Here is a 27,586-nt window from a genome sequence, read left to right as displayed (position 1 = left end):
GCAAGTTGATGTCATTTACACAGACTTCTCAAAGGCCTTTGACAAGGTTAATCACAGTATATTGCTACGTAAGTTGGAACGGTATGGTTTCAGTGATAGCTTACTCCGCCTTTTCAATTCTTACCTATATCATCGAAAGATGTATGTCTTTTATAATGGTTTCAAGTCGAATATTTTTAATGCGGCATCGGGAGTACCTCAAGGCTCTAACTTGGGGCCACTCCTTTTTATATTATTTGTAAATGACTTATCTCTAACATTAAAGTCAAATCATCTTATGTTTGCTGACGACTTGAAATTGTTCTTGAATTCTGTGGCTGATTGTTTGTTATTGCAAGACCTTGTGGATCATGTTTGTATATTGATAATAATTATTTACCTGTTAACACAAAAAAATGCAGTGTGTACGTTTACTCTTAAAAATCAGCCCCTCATATTTCATTATAATATAGGTATGTCACCTTTAACTCGTTTTCAGAACATTAAGGATCTTGGTGTAATGTTTGACAGCAGATTGTCTTTTGCTGATCACATTAATTCAAGTATTAAATCCGCTTATAGTATGCTAGGCTTTGTTATAAGAAGTACAAAATCTTTTACCGATATAGGTGCATTGAAGAGTCTTTACTATTCACTGGTATACGTTCGAAACTCGAATATTGTAGTCTTATTTAGCACCCATGTTATCAGATATATAGTAACCACTTGGAAAGAATACAGCGGCGTTTTCTCAAATTCCTGTCTTTTCGCGTTGACAATTTTTATCCTGACCACCAATTACTGTTACAAAGATTCAGTATGCAGTCGCTGAATACTAGAAGGGTGGTTGCAAGTTTATCTTTTTTATATAAATTCTTTCATGGCATGGTTGATTCTCAGGCTTTAATCTATATTTTTAATATACGTGTTCCGAGACCTGGCTTTCGTGAGGCTTCACTCTTTTATTGTCGGAAATGCTAGAACAAATGTGCTTGTAAAATCTCCTGTTTATTTAATGGCTAATAATTATAACCAAATAGCAGATCAGTGTGATTTATTTCATTGTAGTTTTAATGATTTGTTAAAAATTGCCTCGGATTACTTTTAATTTTCAATATTAGATGGGTTTTGCTTTTTTCCTCTTTGCTGTTTATTTATTTTATTTTTTATTTTGTTTATTTGTTTTCTTTATTTATTGTAGTGTATTATGCTATATCATAATTATCTACTTATTTTGTCCTGTAAATGGAATGTTTTCTGTTGGGCAATAAATGCATTATTATTATTATTATTATATTTAACAAATCAGTCATATTTTCTGTATTTATAAATATTATAGGCAACAGTAAGAACTGAAGCACTTCTAATAACCACTTTTCGTATAAATACACGTACACGTGTTGCTTTGGAGTGTGATCCTAACGGTGGAAAAAAATTATCTGTTACGCCACTGATCTATCCTGCCGTTCGCGGTCCGAGAGAAGTGTGCCTATAACTCTTTCCATTGCATGATGTAGCATTGAAATCTCCATCGCACCCGTTCATTAAATGCAGACACTGCCAGCGTAAACGGTGCTTTCTGTCTGGGCACGCGACGGGTTATTTACTGCCGTGTGTACGCTGTCACACCGTAAACGCATCGGCGGTGTACACACATTTAATTAGCAGAATCGTCCTCGGAAATCGCAGAACATTTACTATAGACTGAAAATTTCTTATTCGAATGTATCCACACTCAAAAGCAGTATAATCAGAATTTTTCCCAGATTGACATTAAATGCGTATTTTAGTGACAACTGTCAGGCACTAAAGTGTAATTTTTACTGCCGTTAAATTAAAAATTAAAATTTTGTTCTTTAACGCAAGCAATTTTATTTATTGTAAACATTTATATTGAAATTAGAAGAGCCTGTAACGGATATGCTTTGTCCTGTTTGTTTTGAAACTTTTACTTCGTCTATGTAGGTTGAAGTGTTTTCACTAGTAGATGGTTTATGAACTTTTTATTAAATCCTCCAATGTGGTTGATGTACACTCGACGCAAGATAAAGGTTTCCAATCTGAATCGTATTTTGTTTGAAATATGACGGCTTAACCGCTTGTCTATATGGGGCGTTCCCATTAAACTCATGTCACAATATTTTACCGTCACATAGGACATTTTAAGAGTTTTGTACAAAAATGCTTTCTAGATTGGCATTTTTAAAATGGAACTAATCGGCAAACTCTTAATAATAATAATAATAATAATATTTATTGCGCAAGATAAAGCAAAAAAAAAGTAGTTTGCACAAAGGGTAAGAGTTTTGGCGTAAGCCATTCTACCACTCTACCTAAAAAACAAAAACAAATAGCATATGTAACAACAAAATAACAAACAAACAAACAAACATCAAACAGTTGAATAAATATTGAAATATAACATTTATCCCCTATATAATTTAGTACAATTCAATTTAGTTGATTACCTAAAAGTAATAGTTTCAGTTTTTTTATAAAAAGTCCCGGTGTCAAATCAAGAAAATTCAGTACCTTATTTAAACAGGTCGGTGCCAAATATGAAAATGAACCTGTAAATTTAGATGTAGAATGTTGAGGAATAATGTATAAGTTAGTTCTTAAATTTATACCATGCACATCAGAATTTCTGGAAAGTAAATTAAATAAATACTTTGGCATTTCATTTTTACAGAGTCGATATAGAAACATTATTAAAAGATATTCAATTTTTATAGACAAGTTAGATTCAGATAATCTTAAATATGGAGTAATATGTTGTCTATAAGGTACACAGCTAACAAACCTGATGCATGCATTCTGAATTCTTTGATTTTTTTTTATTATACTCTGGTAAAAAATGGTAATAAACTTGACTACAATAAAATATATTAGGATAAATTATTGCTTTAATAATCTTTAATTTAGTTTGTTCATCAAGTATGTTTTTTGGTTGTTTTTTTGTTTTTATTTTTTAAAACTTTTTGAGAATACTCGATTTACATGTTCGTTAAATTTTAAATCATTATCGATTATAATACCAAGATTTTTGGCTGACTTCACCCAGTTGATAATAACCCCATTCACCAAAATATTGTTATCAGCACATATTTTATCCCTTTGACGTTCATTTCCCATACACATAGCTACTGTCTTAATTGGATTCACACGTAAACCATTATCACTGCACCAATTATAAAAATTTGTAGTGTCTTCATTGAAAAGAGACAAAGCTTCATTACTTTGAGACGCAGAAAATTACTTATACAATTGGACATCATCAGCGTACAAGTGCACCTGACAATGTCTTATAATCAATGGCAAATCAAATGTAAACATTGAAAACAATAGCGGCCCAAGAATACTTCCTTGAGGTACACCGTACACAGGTGTCTGAAATTGAGAATATTGGTCATTAATTTTCACTCTCTGCATACGTCCATGAAGATAACTGTAAAACCAGTCGATAGCCCGAGGATCAAAACCCATGTATTTCATTTTGCTCAATAAAAGATCATAATTTACTAGGTCAAAAGCTTTACTTTGATTCAATAAAAGTAGTACCGTGCATCTCGATTTATCTAGGTTTGTTGTTAGTCCAATTAACTAAGCCTTTAAATCGAAATTTTGCCAACTTGGCTGAATTTTTGATATGAGTTAGTTTAAGGTATATTATAACAATAAGTGAGAGTAATTTTTTGTTCAACCCCCGGCCAAGGGTGGAAAAAGATAAAACAAAGGGCTTTTTCAAGATAACTCAAAAAGGGTAAGAGCTAGTAGAAATTTTTCATGAAAGTTGTAAAGCAGACAATTCTACATAAAAATGGCCTCTTAACTTTTTCTTGTACTATTACAATTAACAGAGTTAGGGAGGCTAGAAGTTAAGGGAAGATTTCAGAAATTTAAAAAAAATCATAACAAACAGGAAAATGATTGAATTTTGTAATTTTTTTTTTCAATCTGCTCTAAAATATGTAACTTTTCTTTTCAGAGAAATAGATATATTTTTTAATTTTTAATAAGAAAGTTATAACAAAAAATCAAATTTTTAATCGTTAATTTTAATGATTTAACAAAATTAAATTTCTGAAATCTTCCCTTAACTTCTAGCCTCCCTAACTCTGTTAATTTTAATAGTACAAGAAAAAGCTAAGAGACCATTTTTATGTAGAATTGTCTTTTTTTTCTAGCTCTTACCCTTTTTGAGTTATCTTGAAAAAGCCCTTTGTTTTATCTTTTTCCACCCTTGGCCGGGGGTTGAACAAAAAATTACTCTCACTTATTGTTATAATATACCTTAAACTAACTCATATCAAAAATTCAGCCAAGTTGACAAAATTTCGATTTAAAGGCTTAGTTAATTGGACTATGTTATATCATCGACCACTTTTAACAATGCCGATGTTGTACTATGTTTAGAGCGAAATCCTGATTGTATATCTGGAAGGATGTTATTTGGGTTCAGAAAATTAGTTACTTGTTTAGCTATTATACGTTCAAATACCTTTGAAAATGCCGGTAAAATACTAATTGGTCGCAAGTCATAGAATGATGTAGGAGCAGAAATCTTTGGAAGTGGAATTATATTAGCTGATTTCCATATTTCTGGGAACTTGCCGTATTCAATACATTCATTAAAAATAGACTTAATTAAATCAATACAAAAAGGGATCACAATAATTATCATTTTTATATTAACATTATTCACACCATAAGCTTCCGATTTTATACTCTTTAAGCTTTCATAAATATCTGATTCATTAACTTGGTTCAAACTAAAACGTAAATTTTCATACAATCTGTTACTATTAAAATAATTAATAAGATTTTGTTTTATCACTGCTTGCCCTGCAACCTTTAAAAAATAATCATTTATACTGTCAGAATCGTTTAAGTTGTCAGGAAGAGAAGGATTTGGATCAGCTCTGTTTGAGATATCCCATTCTCTAAAATGTTTCCAAAGAATTCTTGCATTTTTCTTATGTATTTTTAAACAAAATTCTGCATAAGCTTTTTTTTCCCGTTTGATAGCGGATTTAATATAATTTCTCAGCTTTACATAGTACAACCTCGATGCTGTTGTTTTAAGTTTTAGATACCTTTTATAAGCTTTTTGTCTCAATTTAATCATTTGTTTTATATTCGATAATCGATTCATCCTAGTTAATAAATCTTGCGAAACGTCTACTATAGGCTTGTCCAACCCGCGGCCCGCGGGCCGCATGCGGCCCAAAGAAAGTGTCAGTGCGGACCAAGAAGTAACAAGCGAACGCGGAGAAAAGAAATATCAGTAATCAACATCTCCCCTCAACAATGCGTTTTATTTGTCAACTGTTACATCAGATGACTATTATTCGAGTACCGCGCAGGCGTCTCTAAATTCCGCACACGTGGTATCTAGGTTTTATATTCTTATTGCTTTTAAAATATTAAAATGTATCGCACGCCCTTCTTCAAAAGTGTCATAAGTAAAAATAACATAATTTGAAGAAAATACGTGAATTACAAACGGTGATAAACCAATATTTTTTTATTTGAAAATCAATTTTATAGATAATTGAACACTGACTTAAAAAAGAATTGAAGCGAATGTTTTCTATAAATAATCAAAGTAAAATACAGTTTTTGAGATAAAAGAATGGCATTTTTCAACTGAATAGCGCATTTAATACGTGCGAGAAAAGACTTGCTCGTAGATTAAAACCGAAATAAATATGTTTTTTAGACTTGCGATACTTTTGAAGCAGGAGTGCAAATTATAATCATTTTTAATACTGCCCTATCGTTATTGTTGTCAAATTAATATTTTGACAATTTTTCATTCCAGCATGGCCTCTACGTCTCAACAAAAAACTGGATCTAGAAAACGAAAATATATCGACGAAAGAAGTGTTTAACGAAAAATGGACACGACTACTTTTTTCTTGAAATTAACAATGAGGCGCTCTGCTTAATATGTCGTATTTCCATACTTGTATTCAGAGTATAATTTGAAAAGGCATTATACGCAGAAACATGTTTCCAAATTCAATGCGTACCAAGGAATGTGTCGTAAAGACAAAGTAGCGGTACTAAAAAAAGGCCTTTCATCTCAACAAAAATTATTCAACACCATTACAACTCAGCAAGAATCTATTGTGAAAGCTAGTTACGTAGTCGCAAAATTAATTGCAAAAAAATCGAAACCATTTTCCGATGGCGAGTTTGTTAAGGAATGCATGGAAAGCGTGGCAGATATAATTTGTCCTGACAAGAAAAGCGACATTTCTAAAATCAGTTTCTCTCATCAAACTATTGCCAGGAGAATTGATGAACTTGGTAAATCAGTCGAAAAGGATTTGATAAATAAAGCTTGTGATTTTAAGTTTTATTCTTTGCCAATGGATGAAAGCACTGATGCAACTGATACGGCTCAATTTGCTATTTTTATTAGAGGTTTAAATGACGATTATAATATAAGTGAAGAACTAGCTTCTTTAGTACCATTAAAAGACACGACCACATCAAAAGATTTACGTGAAGCAGTGAAAAAAACGTTAATACGATTTTCCATGTCTTTTGCCAACATATCTGGTGTGGTTACGGATGGTGCCCCTGCTAAGATTGGTAAGAAAGAGGGGCTCGTAAAATTATTAGAAAATGATGCCATTGCTGCGGGAAACTCTCATTTAATGAAATATCATTGCATAATATACCAAGAAAATTTATGCGCAAAAGTTTTAAAAATGGATCACGTTATTCAAGTTGTTGTCAAGACTGTGAATTTTATAAGGGCCCGGGGATTGAATCATCGCGAATTTAAAAAATTTCTAATTAATTTGGATGCTGAGTATGGCGATATCGTATACTTTACGGAAGTAAGGTGGCTCAGTCGAGGCCAAATGCTAAAAAGATTTTATGATATACTCAGTTATAATATCACAAGAGCATAGAAAATATTCTATTATACTTCCGAGTCACGAGACGTATTCTGCGAAACACCACGACAGCGTAGTGGTGTTTTATAGGATATACGTCGAGTGAGGAGGTTAGTATAATCGAATATTTTCGTTTGCTCGAGTGGTATTCGATACGATTATATAATTCAGAGCTTGAACCGAAGCGTTCCATTTTTTTTTGACGTTTATTGACAAATATTAAAACTATCGTTACCATGACATAGTTCACATTGTTGGAGGAGGCGAAACACCAAAACGGTTATACCACGTCGTCAAGAGTATAATCGCTTATCAATACATAGTAACTACGTAAAATTTGTAATTGCTATTGTAATTTCCAATGAATTATATAATCAATGAAATATAATCATTCATGATATCCAAAGGCAAACCTATTCCAGAACTAGACGATACCAACTGGCTAGCAGATTTAACATTTATAGTGGATTTGACTACTCATTTAAATGATTTAAACACGCGACTTCAAGGCAAAAATCAACTTATTAGTTCAATGTATCAAACCATAAACGCGTTTCAAATGAAATTGAAGTTATGGCAGTCCCAACAATTTTTTGCATTTCAGCACGTTGGCGTTGGCCAAACATAATTCTACAAATGGTAAAAAATACGCAAGCTTACTCTTCGAATTAATACAAGAATTTGAAAATAGATTCCAGGATTTTCGAAAAGATAATCAAAATTTTTCTATTTTTGCGACTCCGTTTGCAGTCAATGTAGATGTCTTGGCAGCAAATTTTCAAATGGAATGCATAGAAAAATTTGACCATGTATCTTTGTTGGATTTCTACAAATCCTACTTGCCCAAAGACAAATACCCTATGCTAGTTATGCTACTCAGACATGCTTTATTCATGTCATCATTGTTTGCAAGCACCTACATTTGTGATTGTGAACAATTAATTCCAAGAGTAAAACACACTAAAAATAAAACTAGAACACGAATATCTGACGAACACCTTGAGAGCTCTCTGAGAATTGCGACCAGTTCAATCGAACCCGATATTGATGCACTAGTTTCTCAAATTCAATGTCAAATATCACATTAATTTATTTATGATTGCTGCTATGTTGCTCCTGTGTAAGTTTTATAATAACAAAAGTCATAACTTAATAAAATTTAAACATGAATAAAATACTACGTAAAATATTGTCTATTTTTTTTTGCTCATTAGTTATGATTAGTAACGTGCGGCCCAACCCTACTGGTTTTCTTCAAATATGGCCCAACGAAGCTAAAAGGTTGGACACCTCTGTATCTAGAGGAAAGTATCTAGAACTAGCCTATTTGTAACCCCAACAAGTGTCGAGGCCGAGAGAGCTTTTTCTGCTGCCGGTTATCTAGTAAATGACATACGGAGCTCCTTATCAGACCACAGCGTAAATATATTGTTTTTTCGGAAATATTTTCAGCAAAACCAATAAATAAAAATAAATAATATTTTCAATTGATATTAATTTCGTTATTTTATATTAAATACATATCATTTTGTTTATGACGTACATCTTAAGCTGTGTTGGGAGTGCGTAATACAGCTTAATCTGCATAATTAATTATGTTTGGTGTAAAGAACATTTTTTTGGTATATTGAAAATACATGATCGAAGTTTAATTTTATACTTGTTTCATTTAATACATAAAAGATGTGAATATTATACTATAATAATATATCATATTATCTCGGGAGCCCTATTAATAAGGATTAATATTTTTATTTTAGCCTAAAACGGATTTAAACGGATGCAAACTAACCCTCATGTTCACCCCAAAAATAATATTTCCGTGATAACTCGAGTTCTTACCAATATTTTGGAATGAAACAAAATGGAAATTACTTCTTATAAAAAAAACATTTATTGGCTTATGTAATGCGTCAGTTGAATGAACAGTATGACGATAGCCCACCAAATAGAGATACGCTCTGGGAACGTATACAAAATATTTGGAACGCTATAGACGTGAATTATACAGGGTGGTCCGAATTGTATGCAGGAAACTTCGAGGGCAGATAGATCTCTTTAAAATAATATGTGTTTGCCTTATAAACATTGGTCTGGAACAGCCCCATTTTAGAGATACAGGGTGTTGAAGTTGTTAAAAAAATATATATTTTTTGTTTATATCTCAGGAATCCATTAAACGACCTCAATAAAATTTGGTACAGATAATCTATGATAGTAGGCCTTGCATTCTCTAAAATTTGAGCTCTAAAGGTACAACCAGTGGTGTACAACTGGGCAGGGGTCGTCTCCTTTTTTATAAAAAAAACCTACGCCACTGCATTTTTACAAATTATTAATAACGGATTTATATTCTATTGCACAAAATACGTAAAAAAAGGTAACTTGAATTTTTTCCCTAAGATTCGCCGTTTTCAAGTTATTCATACCAATACAATCCCCTTGTGCAGATATTTTTAACCATAATATTACAAAAATATTTATGTTTATGTTTAAAAGTAAGTAGAATTTGTAAGCACATCAACAGAATTCTTTACAGTCGTTTTCACACTACCTGTGAGGTACAGTTCCTTACGCGTTTTAGTTTCCCCAGGAAGCCTAACTCACTATCTTTACAAATAAGAACAACTTAAATCAAAATAATAATAAATATAACGAGCGTTCAAATAAAAACGTGGTCGAAGTTGGCTCTGACACATTGGACGTAGGGAGTAGCTTATAGCGACCAACTTAACCTCATTTCTCAACGAGCTGTATAGCAGCTGTCAGTTTCAATAACGTTAATGACTATATAACTTTATTTTAAAGAATAATCGTGATAACAATAACAAACAATTAAAGGAGCTGCGGAAAGTGTCCCCCTCCTTGTTATAACAATAAATTAAAGCAGCTGCTGAAAGTGTCCCCCTCCTTGTTCCAAGCACTTTTCACACCTGTTCCTCAAAGAATTAAAGACATTTTCTAAGATGCTCGGGGTATTGTTAATTTCACGAATCTTGTCTATAAGTCGAGCCTGCAGATGGTTTAAATCAGGAATAGGCAGTTCAAAAATAGTGTTTTTAAGGTAAGGCCACAAAAAGAAATCACACGGCGTAATATCACATGACCTCGGTGGAAATTCATGTTCAGCATTGAGACTTATTAGTCGATTTTGGAAAACTTCCCTCAACATATTCATCGTCTCGCCTGCCGTATGTGCCCTTGCGCCATCTTGTTGAAAGTAAAAGTTTGTAATTTCGTTTTCTTCCAGCTGGTTAACAAAAGGAGCGATAATTTCTTCTCTATACCTTTGCGCAGTAAGAGTACCATTAAAAAAAATAGGTCCATAAATCCTCCTTCGATTGAGAGCACACCAAACTCCAATTTTTTGAGCGTGTAGAGGGCCCTCGACAAAAAAGTTATCTGGTTTTTCAGAAGACCACATTCTCATATTCTGTGAGTTTACGTAACCACTTAAATGAAACCAGGCTTCATCAGAAAAAAAGGTGATATTATGAAGTTCACCGTAGTTGTTTAAAAACCATTCACAAAATACAGCCCGTCGCGGAAAATCAACTTCATGAAGTTCTTGCTGACAAGTTAAACGATAGGAGAACAAACGCAAATCTTTTTTTAACACTGTGTGGCAGGTACCGACTGATACTCCCACCATTTGTGATAAAACACGTACAGAAGTTCTTGGCGCATTTTCCATTATTTGTTGGACATTTTCTTTTAATTCTTCAGTCCGCTTTTTAGGTCGGCCGCTTCCTTCTTTTCTTGTTACACTGCCCGTTTCACGAAAAACATTAACACAACGCTGAACTGCACTTTGAAAAATTTTGTACTCAACAACGCCGGGAAATTGATTTTGAAATTCTATGAAACATTCCTCAATAGAATACTTCCATATTCCATCAATCTTGCGTCCATTTCTAAAGTAGGACTCTATGATAAACACTTTTTGTTCTTGAGAAAACACCATTTTAAACGCTTTTTAAAACGAAAATATTCAAATTGATAGCGGCGATATAGCGCTTTGACAGATGACGTTTAAGTTCATTTGCTATACGCTACGCCCTACGTCCAAATTTTCAGAACCAACTTGACCACGTTTTTATTTGAACGCTCGTTACATTTACCAAAGGCGAGGGATAGTGAATTTCACAATCATATGGCATATTTGGTCACAAGAAAATCTTCATGAAATTAGGACAAGATCTTTTCAACACGAATTTTCTGTGTGGCTCGGAATAATTCGCAATAAAGTTTGTGGACCTTTCTTCTTGCCACCCCGTCTAAATTCCCAGTCATTTCTAAAATTCCTATAAAACCATCTATATAATTATTAGAGGATGGTGCTCCTGCGCAATCTGAGAAAATGGCTTAATGAAAATTATATGGGGCGATGGATAGGTAGAAGACCAAATGCCAATGTCAACCATAATGGTGCAGAGGGTCCAGTGTCTTGGTCAGCCAGATTGCCATATCTAAATCCTCTAGACTTCTATGTTTGGGGTTATCTGAAAAGTAAAGTTTATTCTACTCTAACAGATACAAGACCACAACTATTGCAACGAATAGAAGACGGATGTAACATGATATTAACTTCAATTAATTCCATTAACAGAATATGTCAGAAATGTATAGATATGGGTGGTTCGCATTTTGAACAATTGTTGTAAATACATAACGTTGTTTTTGTTTCTTGTTTAGTTGCTGTTGCTTGGCAAATATATTTTTATTATTATTTTGATTTAAATTGTTCTTATTTGTAAAGAGTATTAGGTCTCCAGGGAAAATAAAAACACGCCAGGAACACTACCTCACGGGTGGTGTAGAAAGGTGTGAATATTTTTGTTGATGTGCTTACAAATTGCACTTACTTTTAAGCATAAACATAAATATGCTTGTAATATTATGGTTAGAAGTGTCTGTCACAAGGGGATTGTATTGGTATGAACTACTTGAGAACGGCGAATCTTAGGGAAAAAAATTAAAGTTACCTTTTTTACGTAATTGTGCATTAGAATCTACATCAGTTACAATGACTTGTAAAAAATGCAGTGGCGTAGATTTTTTGTAAAAAAAAGGGTGACCCCTGTCCAGTTGTACACCACTGGTTGAATCCTTCATATTTTAGGGTATGTAAGGCCTTCATACATTATCTGTACCAAATTTTATTGAGATCGGTTAATAGATTCCGGAGCTATAAACAAAAAATCATTTTTTTTAACAACTTAAACACCCTGTATCTCTAAAACGCGGCTGTTCCAGACCAATGTTTATAAGGCAAACACATATTATTTTAAAGAGATCTATCTGCCCTCGAAGTTTCCTGCATAAATTCGGACCACCCTGTATCGCCTTGTTACATCTATGCCAAACAGATTACAAGCCGTTATTGATTCGGATAGTGGTTGGATATATTATTAGACTGTTTTGTTTTTTCAATGTTTATAAAATGATGTCAAAATAAGTAAATAAGTTCATAACATTATGCGCCCGGAAATGCTTCCTTTCTGATAGATGTAAAATTTTAAAATATCCCGTTTTTCTAAATATTTCGAAAACGATTTAAGATATTACACTGAACTTTGGTGTATAGTACAGTGGCAGTGTAATATCTTAAATCGTTTTCAAGATATTTAGAAAAAACCGGATTTTAAATTTCTTTCGACATCTATCTCAGAAAGGAAACATTTCCGGACACATAATGTCATGAACTTATTTACTTATTTTCACTTCCAGAACACGTCCTTAAAATATTTCCCTTTCCTCCCGAAACTGTATCAGTTATAATAAAACTGTAGTTTATATTTTTTTATTTTGTTGCCTTCATGACCTACCTACCTACTTTCTGCAGAATATGATACAAATTCTTATTTCAAAATATTAATTTTCTCAGGGACAAGAAAAATAATGACAAAATATTTTCAAAACCTGGATACTCTTCTCTTTTTATAATGCATATACTAAAGGCCTGCAATTTTTAAGTTGTGTCGTTACACACGTGCCTACACAAAAAAAATATGACACGCCCCTAATTATTGATGCCTCCCAAAATTCCTATTAATAGTCCACCGGCTCGCCCCTTTAAAAATAGTATGCCTTTTAGGTAGGAACCCTTTATCTTGCGTCGAGTGTACTTGCAGCAGAGAAACTTTTTTGCTAACTGATTAGCAAACCGTCGAAGATTTCCATCCACCATGCATTTTTAAAGTTGTGACATCAGCTCCTGAATTTATTAATAGCTTAGCTCAAATTCTACGGCAACAATGTCCGGTATATTTTTGAGCATCCTCCAATTTCAGAAACGCTGCAACTTATTTTGGCATTTTCCCAAATGCATGAATTCCTATTAATTGAATTCCTTACCATTTGAATATTTAAAAAAAATCTGTTACTGTTTATGTGTGTAGGTCTTGCGGTACTATATTTCCGATAAATGTTTAATTATTATTGACTTACAATAAAGGATCGTTTTTCATCTTTTTTGAAGTTGGCAGAGTGATTAGCAATCTATTTCCCATATTTTCAACATATCTAATTTTTATTTGAAGTAATTCATCATCATTCATCGACAGATATGGCAAAAATCATTGGCACCTAAAATAACAATGGACAGTATTCTTCGTTTACCAAAATATTTTGTTTATAATTACCTTTGTACCTAAATACATATCATATTCATTAGAAATTGTTTAATTGGACATTTTCTAAAACCCTGGTTTATTAGCACAATATCTATCCAATTGCTGTTTCAATAATTCATTTAATTTTTAAGTTTAAGCGGTCAAATTTGAGGGTTTAAATTAATCCTAGATTAATACAGATTTGAAACAGTGCAAACAAAATGTTATATTTTAATCCAACTTCATACTTAATCCTGGATTAAACACTACGGTGCAAACGGGCATAAGCCTGTCCACCAAGTGGTTTTTGGCAAAACATTTTTGTATGACATTTCTAAAGTATATAGGTTATACAAAAAAAATGAACCTCGACCTAATGCCGTACAAAAATAGCAATACCGGAAGCCAGGAAAATTTTTGATTTTCTGAAAATTTTGGGCCGGTTTTTGGTTTCTAACCCCGGTATCTGCTGATACAGGGGTTAGAAATGCAGGATGCAATAACCCTCTATTTTAGCCCCCATTGTTTCAAGTCATTGAAAAATGTACAGCATAGATTCCACATGATTATTTAAATCTCCAAATAATTTTTAACAACTATGCCGTCTGAAAATTATGGTTAATGCAAAAGTATATAAACAATTACTTGTATTTTGGAATTGAGTTTAATTTTTTTTCGATAAGATTGTTAATTCCTGTACGGCAACCACTTTTTTGATAAAATATAACCAAAGAGTATCGTACTAAATCATGGCCGGTTATAATTAATGGTACAAATTAAAAATTCGAAATAAAAAACAAATAAATAAATTTTGAAAATTTACTATATTTTGACAATTCCTTGTTATAAACTAAAAATGTTATATTCAAAATATTATGGATGTAAAAAATAAAAAAAACAATGCCGTACATTTTTAATTAGCTGATAATATTTGTCATTAAATTTTTACTACATTTTTAAGTCATTATAACATATTCGTTGGAACAATTCTCCGAAACTGTGTCAGTCCAAATGAGTTTTATCCTAATTTCAAGAGAAATTTAATTTAATTTATACCGTAGAAATTATGATATCATTGTCTTTTAGATTAAAAAAATTGTGTATAGAGAATCGAGAAAATATTTTGAGAAATTTAGAAATTTAATGACGTGCATGAAAGTATTATATAACAATTAATTTTAACTCAATATTCATGAGAATTCCTATATAAACACTTATATTTAAAAAGTGATATAATATATGTTTTGAAGTAACAGTACCCTCGCATTTGCATATTTGTAACATCTGTTACAATTGTTTAAACATTTATTTATGCAAAAATGGTGATGAAGCCATTGGCATACAATATATGTTTAAAATTAGTAAAATTATTTTAAAAGTGCATTTGTTACAAAAACAACTAAGATTGTTGTGAAAAAAATGTTAATATACAGAGTGATCCATTAACGATATCGAGCGGCTGTATATAGGAAACTAGACGTGCTACGATTATGGAGTAAAAAATCTATTAACAAATATGGCCAAAAGAAATTGATTTAAAATATTTTCAAGTTTGTAACTTCACCGCTAGGGGCAACTGCTATAGTGTTACAGAGAATTGTCGGTTTTTCGAAATTTCGCCTATATAACTGAAGTTGAAAATACACTTTTTAGATACACTGTTAAGCCCTTCACAAGTTTTGTTTGAACTTTTTTTTTGTTATTTCCATAGCAACGCCAGTATGAAGGACGCCATCTTGAAATTTTTAAAATGTCATAACTTCTGAATGCCTTAATCGATTTCAATAAATGATGGCTCATTTTAAAGAACTATTAATACAATTTATACAGTGCTTTCGAAAAGTAACGAATAAATTCATTATTTTTTAAATTGAGAAGTTTTGGAAAAAATTCCCTGGCACGTCGATTTTGTTTTTAAAAAAGGCACTTTTTGACATACTACCCATATTTGTGACGTCATCGTTGTTCGAGATATGACGTCATCGACAATTTTTTTAAATAGCAACCCCCAATTTTGACCATGCCATTTGAAAGAGCGTGTCATTCTACATACGCATCGTCAAAAATCATGGTTGCCTGACAGTAGCCTTAGCGACCGAGAATGTTTTTTATTGCTGTCAGATAAAACCTTGAAATCGTACTTTATTAAATAGTTTTTTTCGTTTTTTGAGTTATTTCTTTAGTTCTTATCTTTTGTTTGGCAAAAGCAGTGCGTTTGAAGTGTTTATTGAGTAGTAACTTTGTCATTTTATAAAAAAAAAGGATGCGCACCCAAAAAGAAGTAGTTGAATTGTTCAATGAAACTCATCCTGATCGACATCCCATTAGCCAAAGCATGGTAAGCAATATTGAGTCTAAATACCGTAACTTTGGACATGTTCGTGATCTTCCTAAATCTGGTCGACTGTTAAAATTAGTAGATGATGAGCTTAATGTTTTGTTGGGAATACAAGAAAATCATCACTCAACACTTAACCAATTGGCTTCTGATTTCAATATGACAGCGTCCACAGTTCACAAAATTATGAAAAAAGCAAAGTATCATCCTTATAAGGTATGCCTTGTTCATGAGCTATCTGAAGACGACTTTGATCGGCGAAATCAATTCTGAGAGCAAATGCAAGAGCTATGCAATAATGATAATAATTTCGTAAAAAACGTATTTTTTTCTGACGAGGCTACGTTTGTTTTGAACGGCCATGTCAATAGGCAAAACAGCCGTTATTGGGCTACCGAGAATCCCCAGAAAGTAAATGTGTGGTGCGGCATAGTCGACGGAAGAATTCTGGGTCCCTATTTCATTGACGTCAACCTAACTGATGCAATATATTTGGATTTTCTTCGACCTCATTCCTGAACTAATAACTTTATATCCAGATATAGAGGGACATGATCTTCAAATAAATGACATTTTCTTTCAAAGATGGTGCACCTCCCCATTATGCAACACCTGTCCGTGCTTATTTAGATGAGCTGTTCCCGAATCGTTGGATAGGAGAAGGGGGCCGATTGAGTGGCTAGCCAGATCGCCTGATTTGACACCCCTAGATTATTTCTTGTGTGGATACTTAAAAAGCAATGTATACGTTACTAGACCGGTTAATTTAGAAGATTTAAAAGCAAGAATTCGTCACGAGATACATCGTATACCTCCTGAAGTTATTGATAATGTCCAAAAAGAATTTATTAATCGTCTTGGCTATTGTCAGGCAGCCAACGGTGCACAATTTGAACATTTAATTTAGTCGATTTTTACATATTCATTATCATTTTCAGTATTGCGAAAATTAAATTTTAAAAACTTCAAAACATTATTTTCTTGAAATTTTTGTTATGTAACACCATAATTTTTCATGGTGTGTATGTAGAATGACACGCTCTTTCAAATGGCATGGTCAAAATTGGGGGTTGCTATTTAAAAAAATTGTCGATGACGTCATATCTCGAACAACGATGACGTCACAAATATGGGTCGTATGTCAAAAAGTGCCTTTTTTAAAAACAAAATCGACGTGCCACGGGATTTTTTCGAAAACTTCTCAATTTAAAAAATAATGAATTTATTCGTTACTTTTCGAAACCACTGTATTTATGATAATGGAATAAAAATATTATTTTCATGCGCAACGGTAGACGACGCTAATGAGAAAAGTTTTGTAATTGTCTCCGTTTACTAAAAAAATTAAATGCAACGATATAGTTATTTTTCATGGCTCGATAGACCATTCATTAAGGAAAACAAATACACAAACCGGAGGTCGATATCTTTTTTCGTTTTCAAGTTATTGCTAAAATAGTGAAGTTGTGCTAGAACATCCTTCTTTATTTAGTTCTCTAAATAACATTGACATAGTCCAAGCCAAAAATAAATTGTAATTAATTGTAAAACTACACCTATCTTGTCCTTAAAAAGAACTTGCTTTATTTTTAAATTTTTTTAAATGTGGGTACAATTTTTCATTTTTTTATTAATTCCCAATATCTGAGTATTTATAATGATTATTATTTCCATAACGAGGCAGAATATGCCCTATGAAAATAGACAACTGAAAAATATGCCAAATCAAGTTACTTTAAGTTTTGCGCCATATCTTAATGTGTGGTTAAATAATTTGGTTTAAGTCGATTTTGGGTAAAATGCATGTTACACTCATAAGTGCGGATAAACTACAATATTAGAGAGTCCTACAATTTCTAGAAGCGTGATTCAGTTAAAAGTTTTGATCCATGGATCCCGAGATTTAACTGAGTTAATAATTACATTCTGCGGTAAAAAAACATTGCATAATGCTGTTATATAAATAGGTATCCAAGAGATTGTTATTACTTGATTTGACGTAATGAATTAAAAATGTTACATAAATCCAAAATTTGATTTCGGGACTATTTCGAGTTTTTCAGAACGAACACCGAGATTTGAAATTTACAAAACGTCCAAAATCCTTGAGATTTTGAACTTCTAGATTGGGCTCCTTATTATATAGGGTGAGAGGATAAATTCGATTGATGGAAACATTTGTTTACATATAGAATATATATTTCTTTAATACCTATTGACGTACCACACTGATACTATGAAAACTTTTTTGGATCCGCTGACTTCACCGCTGGCTCTGCCTCTGTTTACAAGTATAGGTGGCCTATTTGGAAATCTCTATACACAAAGATGTGCAGCTAACACGCAATTTTCTTCAGTTAACTTTTTTTTATTTATTGATTAATTTTAATAACGTAAAACGTATTCAGTACCGATTTAAGTCATATTCCACAATTTTGACACTTGTCATTTTAAATATTTTAAGAATAAGTTACTGTACGTGTTTGTTATTACTGTTGGGACTGGTGATCTATTATTGTTTGTGGTTTGTTACTATCGTGATCGATTTCTTTTCTAAAAGATACTTTAAATTAGTTCTACAAAATTGCCCAATGTATTAAGTGACACAAAAAATGTATTTAAAGGGAATTGTGATGATGAAGAATTTAGGTTAATAAAAGATGGTTAAATATAAAACATAATCTTTAAATGAATTGTAGCTGTAATAGGCAGCCTGGCGAATTTAATAATTCACAAAACTTCGGTAGCTTTAACCAACGCCTTGCTTAATGCAACTATGTATCATTCATATTAATTAGTCCTCAAAGACTATTAAAAAACGGGCACCTACTGAGAACAGGCGCCATCGGCTTAGGCGCCACTAGATGGAACATTGACCTCTTAGAAATATTCTAGCCGTTTGGCACCGGGAAAAATTCACAAATAAACAGAATCTTTTGTTTCCGATGAACAAAAGTAGTCAGAATATGAATATAATTTGTTAAAATCAATGTTTAAAGTAATCAAAAATTGATTTAGGTATAGGTATTAGTAATATAATGTCTGACAATTTTATGTGGGGGTTATTTCATGTCGTAAAAAAACGTTTTTCAAAGAGTTTTAACACACTTGATACAATTATGGTTTCTAAGATTTTGCTAAATTTTATAATAAGAATTAATTTCGCTTAGCATGTTCCTGGTCCAAATTTTGATTAGCACACATTTTAATTGGCTTTTTTCAATGTCTGTTGACAAGTAGAGAAATAGAGAACGAAATGAACAAATAATAATTCAGTTTAATGTGCGTTTTAAAATATTACACAGGGTGTTTCGAATAAGAATCTACACAGAGCAAGGGCATGCAGGGGAACCCAAAATATGGTGATTTAACCCAATTTTCAGATTCGGAAATACTGAGACCTACATTTAATAATCTTACGAGTTGAAAAACTTTTTTTTTCAAATGGAATGACCCATATTAATTATCATGGGTGAATGCAAAATTGAATGCCCTTTCGACTGATATAAGGTTGTCCATACTTATCTCTAACAGTTCTCCAGAAAAATCAGGTTCTTTTCTAAGGTCCGAAAAGTAGCTACGTAACAACGTCAAGAAGGCCTTGCAATTGTATTAGTACAACGTCGATACATAGGAGGATTTTACAAAAGCACAGTACAGCACATCCTTATCGCATCTAATTACACCAAGAGTTACTAAAAGTAGACTTTCAGCGGAGACTAGAGTTTTGTCAGTAGGCACTTGAGATGTTAAACGGGTCATGTTCTCCGATGAGGCTACTTTTCATAAAAATGGTTTAATGTGTCATAATAATTGCCATTATTATGACACAGTAAATCCTCACCAATTCCGGACAACCCATAGCCAACGATGGTCTTTGAACACGTGGGGAGCAATTTTAAGAACCCATGTCATTGGACCATTCTTTTTTAACTAGCATCTAACTGGAGCAGTTTATTTAAACTTTTTAACAAACACTCTAGAAGATTTGTTAGGCGACATTCCTTTAGCTACACTTCGAAGAATGTGGATGCAACATGATGGTGCTCCACCTCACAATACCGCTGCGGTTCGTCAGTTTTTACACGAAACTTTCCCCGACAGATGGATTGGGCGCGGGGGACCAGTGAGTTGGCCTTCAAGGTGTCCAGATATGACAAGTTGCGACTTCTTTTTAGGGGGATTAAAGCAAAGTTTACGTTCCACCACCAACTACCGCGGAAGATATGTGGCAGCGCATTACAGTAACATTTCAAGAAATTACGCCAGACATGCTGTTGAACAGTCTTTTAAAAACCGAATTTGTTTGTGTATTAATCAAAATGAAGAACATTTCGAGCAATTGATGTAAATCAGCGGTCTAAGTATTCTTCTCCTTGTGTTCCGAGTTTCAGTTTGTTTCGTTTTGCGTTTTGTTTTAGTTGTTGTTAGTTATGCCAGTAAATATTGACACTGTCAGTCCCAGGCTGGATAAAATGTGAAAGAAAAGTGGTTTTGCTAGGCCTTCTTAACACTGTTACATAGTAGTCCAGGTGAATTACACATTGGCATGGCTGTAGCTTGACGTAGTTTAGATATTAGTAAAAATCGGTCGAAAATAATATAAACAATGAAAATATAAGGTTGTGCCAAGAAAAAAAGTTGTGGTATTTGCAGAAGTACTAAAAAATAGTTCTCGGAAAGACGCTTAACTTGAAAAAAGTCACATAAGTTCCGAGATATCAAGTGCCAAAGTCAACAACTATGCATAATGTGACAACAACAAAAATTGAATTTAGTAGGTTTTTTAAGAACTTTTCGTATGTGCTTTTATAAATATTATCGCACGTGTGCTCTTTATATGAAAATTCAATGAATCCGATTTTGATGATTTTTTTTAAATCGATATAGCAAAATTAGAGGAATTCAATTATCAAGATTTCATTGAAATATTATAAAGCCTTATCAGCCTATTACGACTGCTTAAAATTTCAGACATTTAATTGTTGTATATTCATGTAAATAATATCGATGGTAGATATTCTATTATTAATACGTATTAATTTTAATAACTACTTGTTAATAATGTTTAAAATCTTGAAATTTTTATGTAATAATGTAATTTATTTATTGTATACATATATCTAATACAGAAAAAAATGCAGATACAAATAATTATTATTTGATATTTATAAAACCTATCATCGCATTATTACAAAAAGTATTCCGCTTTTTTATAGCATAGTTGCCGATTTCGCTCTCAAAAATTTCTTCCTTTAGTAAACAATTAAAAATCACACTTTGCAATTTATTATAGAGGCTGTCATGCGGTGACGACCTATTAGAATATTTCGGAGACTACTTCGATTTGAATTTTAAAAATTTTTGACCTAGTGGTCTTGGAGGTTTTATTTAGAGTTTAAATAAAATAATGCCATTGTTGTAGTATTTCCGGTTATACCGGTAGTCGCCACCTATTTGCTTATTATAAATGGAACATCCTGTATATTTTTGTATATTTGAATTCTACGCATAATTTTAGGGGACTTTTATAAAGCTTCCCTATATGTATCTCTAATGGTCTAATGGTATTTCAATTTCATATTTATTGTCGAATTTGATTGACCGCCAAAACTTGGTTTTTCTAAAAAAATCTGTTGTAGAAATTTACTCCACATCTATACCTATCTTTTAATTTTTCTGTTTTTGACGGATTTTGTGATAAATAAAATTATCCATTTTCTTGCGAGGATGACTATGAAATTGCTGGCAAATTTAAAATCAAATTAACCAACCATAAGTCATACTTATTCAAATGGTGATATTATAAGTGAAAACACCAATGATGTAAAAAAGTGAAAAACTTTAATAATACGATGATTATGAAAATATAATAAACACGTTTTGTAAACATAAATGAATAATTATTTGTATTTATATTTTTTTCTATATTATATGAATACAATAATAAATTACATGTTAAATAAAAATGTCAAGATTTTATTTAAACATTATTACCACGTAATTATTAGAACTATAGTAACAGTGGATTATGTACCTATATCCTACCATCGATATTATTATTTACATGAATATACAGTATAACAACAAAATGTGGAAAATTTTTAGTCATAATAGACCGAAAAGGGCTTTATAATATTTTAATGAAACCTTGCTAACTGAATTCCTCTCATTTTTCTATATCAATTTAAAAAAAATCATCAAAATCGGAGCCATAGAAGCCGAGATATTGAACGCCGAAGCGCGCGCGCTCTTTGAACCCACGATTTCAATTTCTATAATTCATCCCCTCTTCTCGGCTTAACGATATTCATTGAATTTTCATATAAAAAGCACACGTGCGGTCATATTTATAAAAACACATACGGAAAGTTCTTTAAAAAACCTACCAAATTCAATTTTTGTTGTTGTTATAAAGTTTTGCAGAAAGCGCTTGTTGACTTTGACACTCTATGTCTATACTCTCTGTATATCTCGGAACTTATATGACCGATTTTAACGTTATTTTTTTCAAGTTAAGCGTCTTTCCGAGAACTATTTTTTAGTACTTTGGTATATATTTCAACCCGCAAAACCGCTTCACGAAAGTATTTGCTTATAAAGTCAAAATTATTCGAATTTTTAAAATCGCTCCAAAAATTATTAAAAAAAAGAAAATTAATATTATAACGATTCTATATGATAGTTAAAGAGTCCAAGTATGTGTAAAAAAATCAGCGCCAATTAAAATATAAAATAATATAAAACTTTAACCCCCAGCACTGACGCAAAAAAAATAACGACATTTCGCGCTGAAATTTAGTAACAAATTGTCTCATACCAAAACTATCAGACCGATTTTCGATTTTCATCACTTTCTCACGCTGTTTTGGCTATCTATTTTACAGTTGCAGAAATACAGAAGTATCCCAGCTGTAGAGAAAAACCAAATAGAATATTTCGTGTATTTATTATACCAGGAGGTACTGTACCTACAAAAATATGTAATTCTTGTTTTCCCTTATTTTCAGATCTCTCAATGCTGACGCATTTGATGGTTCCTCATCTGTTTCGTATCTCAGCTTGGCCGATAATACTTTGGAAGTTGTTCCGGAACAATTGTGGAAAAAAATGCCAAACATCCAAACTCTAGATTTAGGAAGGACTAAAATCAAGTACATTTCGGAGAGCAACTTTAAAGTAAGTTCAGTTCCAGAATATAATTGAAATATGTTACCAGTACACAGTCTATCATCCTACTTCTTTAAATTTCGCGTAATTAATAAATTAATATCATTCCTTATTATGAGCAAAACTGAATTACTATGGTGCATCTTATAACACTTTAAAACGGTCCAAAAATTATTTGGACAATCCTTGCGATTATGTAAATAATTTTTGCAGCAGGTTGATCAAGATAATTTTTTTCTGATACAGTCCATGTTAGCTGTGGTCTATTCGTGGTCCTTAATGCTTTTATAAAGTTTAATCTATATGACTCGCTTATTTTAATCTCTCTTTGATTATTATTATGTTCATCAGTTTGTGAAGCACAACAAATTTAAACTTTGGAAAATAGTTGCATGAAGTTTGCATGTAATGTAAAAAGGGTTGTATTGCTTCATATTTTTTTGTAGACTCCCGTGAAGTTAAAATGATTACTCCAAGAACACTATGCCTGTATTGTGGAAAAAAATTGTAGATACTTGCAGAAACTTTCAAAAATAAAAAAGGAAAAAGGTTAAAAGTTTGCCCCCATTGTCTAATTTGTTTTGAGTTATATGAATAAAAATGGATACTCCTTTTTAAATGTTTATTATTAATTTAACATGTATGTAGTTTATACATTGAACTGGTCAACTATATGTAATAAACTAATTGTTATTACAATCATGAGAGAAACAAGAAAAGTTAAAGTAAATACAGCTAGGCTGACGACAACAGTGGCAGCCACTGTAACAATAACACTCAAAATAATAAACGAAATTATAATTGAAATGATAACAGGTGAGTTGACTAACCTTATTTCCATTTTTTGGAGGAATATTATAGCAGCTTTTAAAACCACTGGTAAAATTTATTTTCCTGAAGGATTTATAATTATCGATGACAGTGACACTTGGATATATTTATTCCATTTACATAAATGTCAACGTCATAAGTAAAATACGAAATGTAGACATCGAGCTAGGATATTTTGAAATATTTTCTTCCATTTTACATTTTCTAATTTTACTACCGAATTTATTTAAAAGATTATAAAATCTAATAAAAATGAGAATTCAAAAATTTCAAAAAGTTGTCAAAATAAAAAAGTAGTTGTTAAATGAGATTTATATTTAGGCCAATCAATAGAGGTTTTGTTTGTGACAAAAATACTAGTAGCAAACGGACTGTGCCGTCATATAAAAGACAGTCTGTAGATGTATGCTTCTATGTTTCCTGCTCCAATTAGTCCAATTTACCATTAATTTATTTTATCTGCTCCCACTATAGCAGATAATGTTTGTTGCATTGCATTGCATAATGCATTGTTTTTAAAGAGGTAAGTGGATTTTACCGTAGAAGTGGAAGTTGCTATGGACAACGGGAGGTAAGTGGGGTAACTTACCTCCCTAGGGAAAAAAGCAATTTCGAGTTATAAATGTATATACAGTGCAACCTCTTTAATCCGAACACCACATTGCCAGGCATTGTTCGTATTATCGAATCGTTCGGATTATCGAACATACTATAAAGATTTGTACATTATGTATATTACGTTAAGTACATACAAATTTCATTATAAATAAATCATATAAAACACATAAAACTTATATAAGGTAAAACATAAACATGTAGTTACATATACATATATGTATTATTTTACGCTTTTCGTATTTTTTATTTGTCTTACTTTCAAAAAAACTCCAAAATTGTTACACAAAACACGACACGCAACAGGTTCTTCGCTATCGGCAAACAAACTGACAACCGACTACGCGCGTACGCGCGAAGCAATCTAGTCTATTCTTGCCATCGTTCAGATTTGGCCGTTCGGATTAGCGTGTGATCGGATTAACGTGTGTTCGGATTAAAGAGACTGTATTTTATGAACAAATAAATAGAAATATTTGATGAACATTACATTTTTTTAATTATTCTGCATAAATACCGCGTGATTCAGTTTGACATTCGCGGCCTCGTATCTCTTTTGTTTTATCAGATAGCTATAACAAACCCTATATATTTTTAAATCGCCGCTCAAAGTCTATCAAATGACATTATTAGATCGTCTCCATGGTAACATATGTTAAAATTGCTATAGTCAACTGTTTTTGTTCAAATGGCACACTATATATTTTTTTATCAATTCTAGAAGATATTTTTTTTATATTCAGTTGTATAAAGAAGTCTTTAGTTTCATTAGAAATATTGCTAGAAAAACCGCAAAAAAGATGAACCCTACTTTCAGTAGCTTTATTCTGAAAAATGATAGCCAGCTGCGGAAACAACTGAATTTTGACGTTTCTAAATAATGGCTTTTCAAAATAATTGACGTTTTGTACCTACCTATTCTATCTATAACTAATTATTATTACTATAACATGAACTCTATATGATTTTAATTTATGGAGAGTGCTGAAATAACGCTAAAGCTGCCAGACGCTTTATACCAACATCGTTTTCCGCAGAGACAACTTCCATCAGATAAAATTTTCGGAAAGTTAGCCAGGAATTTGGTAGCAGATGATTTTCAAAAGAAAAGAAGAGTTTTTAAACCTAGAAGGGTAAGAGATGAAGAACATTCGATAAAGATGTTAAATAGTCTGCTATAGATCTCCGGATCTCATTCCTATAGATTTCTTTCTTTGGCCTTACCTAAAAGAAAAAGTTTACTCTTCGACTTTAAATGATATTGATGACCTTAAAAACAGAATAAGAGTAGAATTTCGGAGATTAAATGAAGAAACACTAGAATGTGTTTGTAGAGAGGGAGTGATAAACAGAGCTATTCTGTGTTTGGAAGCAAATGGAGATCATTTTGAACATTTGAAATAAGCATTGTTTTAAATTGTTATCGTATTAAAAATAAGATATGCTACTTTAAAAAACATGGTAACTTGTTTTCGCAGCTGGCTATCATTTCAGCTACGAAAACTAGGGTGCATCTTTTTTGCTGTTTTTCTAACAATATTTCTAATGAAACTATAGACTTCCTTACATAGTTGAACGCAGAAAAAAAATATCTTCCAGAATTGATAAAAAAATATATAGTGTGCCATTTGAACAAAAACAGTTGACTATAGCAATTTTGACATATGTTACCATGGAAACGATCTAATAATGTCATTTGATAGAGTGTGAGCGGCGATTTAAAAATATATAGGGTTTGTTATAACTATTTATTAAAATAAAAGAGATACAGGGCCGCGAATACCAAACTGAATCACCCAGTATTTATAGTAATTGTACAGTTATTACATTTAGTAACATTTATAATATCTGGATAATTACTCCCCTCGCGTTTACTGATCGTCACATTTTTATCAAAACGATTTGACCGCTCCATTTCAGTCACCGGAGGCTCAATATTATCTGACTGACATTAAAACAGCATGATGCGACTTACTACTAGAACCTGGAGTTGAAGTGTCATTGTAAAGAATCCCGTTGGCTATTTCATTTTTATTACTTAAACTGTTAGCAACATAACTTTCAGCAATTGTGGCTGATTTCCACCCACCACGTCTCTTGATTGTTAATACATCAACTCCTGTATTAGCCAGTAAGGTTGCCGATGTTCTTCTGAATGAATGGCCTGTATAAGTTTCAGGATATTCTTGTTTCGAAAACTGTGGAATCTTATTGGGAATCATATAAAGGGTATTCTTGCCGACTAATTGGTTGTAACATCTACCTTCTTAATAGCGCATAGAAAAGTGTGAATATTCAGTTTTAATTTCCAATCTAATCTTGATATTTTTCTTGAGAATTTCTAGTTGAGAAACAGAACTCAGACGAGAAGTAATTGTAAACGTACGTGACATACCATTTTTAGAATCTGGAATTGTAACTACAACAATGTCATTGACATTTTTGAAATTGACATTGTCCAAAGTAAGTTTGCATAACTCATCAGAAAGGCATGCTCCTGCAATGCCTAAGACCGTTACAGAGGCGGATTGGCTATGCGGGAACTCGGGAGGTTTCCCGATGGGCCGCGGTCATTTTGGGCCGGTCCGCGCTGTAGAAGGATGAAATATATTTTTGTAATAAAAATTTTAAAAAAAATTGAAAAAAATATGAAAAAAAAATTGAAAAAAGATTTGAAAAACAAAAATTGGAAAAAATTTTGAGCAATAAATTTGAAAAAAATCAAGGAAATAAATTTGGAAAGAAATGAAAAAAAAAAGTATATATTAACCTAGGGCAATAAAATAAGAAATGTCGACTTCACCTTGTTCGACAATTACATCTGATCTGAGGCTTGAAAGCTTCAATTTTTAACAAACTGTGTGAGAAATTGGTCATATATGAACCAGAAATAACTCCTCAAAAACTAAGAGATGAATTAACAAGTTTAGCACACCAGTGGAAAAAACTTGTACAAACTCCATTGGACGAGTATGAAACACGTCAATGTGATGAAAGTGAAAGTGAAGAAATAGACTAGGCGGTATCTGTTTTGGTTTGGATGAATTGTATATCCACGGAGATTTTTGGCTTTTTGGCTTTCAAATATCACTAAAAATGAACATTTTTCTATGCGCATAAAAAAA

At 32.1% G+C, this 27,586-nt stretch overlaps 1 protein-coding gene across 2 annotated transcripts in view; it reads left to right on the top strand.

Annotated features, from left to right (window-relative positions):
* LOC108917956 (insulin-like growth factor-binding protein complex acid labile subunit) overlaps positions 1–27,586 on the top strand; it is a 107,367-nt gene that overhangs the window by 63,444 nt on the left and 16,337 nt on the right. For both annotated transcript variants that reach the window (XM_018724782.2, XM_018724781.2), the window contains exon 2: positions 22,856–23,024. In XM_018724782.2, the coding sequence (XP_018580298.1) occupies positions 22,856–23,024 (169 nt within the window). The remainder of the gene's footprint in view (positions 1–22,855; positions 23,025–27,586) is intronic.

The sequence above is a fragment of the Anoplophora glabripennis genome, unplaced genomic scaffold (assembly GCF_000390285.2).
Source record: "Anoplophora glabripennis isolate ALB-LARVAE unplaced genomic scaffold, Agla_2.0 scaffold66, whole genome shotgun sequence".
Taxonomy (NCBI): domain Eukaryota; kingdom Metazoa; phylum Arthropoda; class Insecta; order Coleoptera; family Cerambycidae; genus Anoplophora; species Anoplophora glabripennis.
The sequence above is the reverse complement of the archived record's forward strand: the minus strand, read 5'-3'. Positions and strand labels throughout refer to the sequence as shown.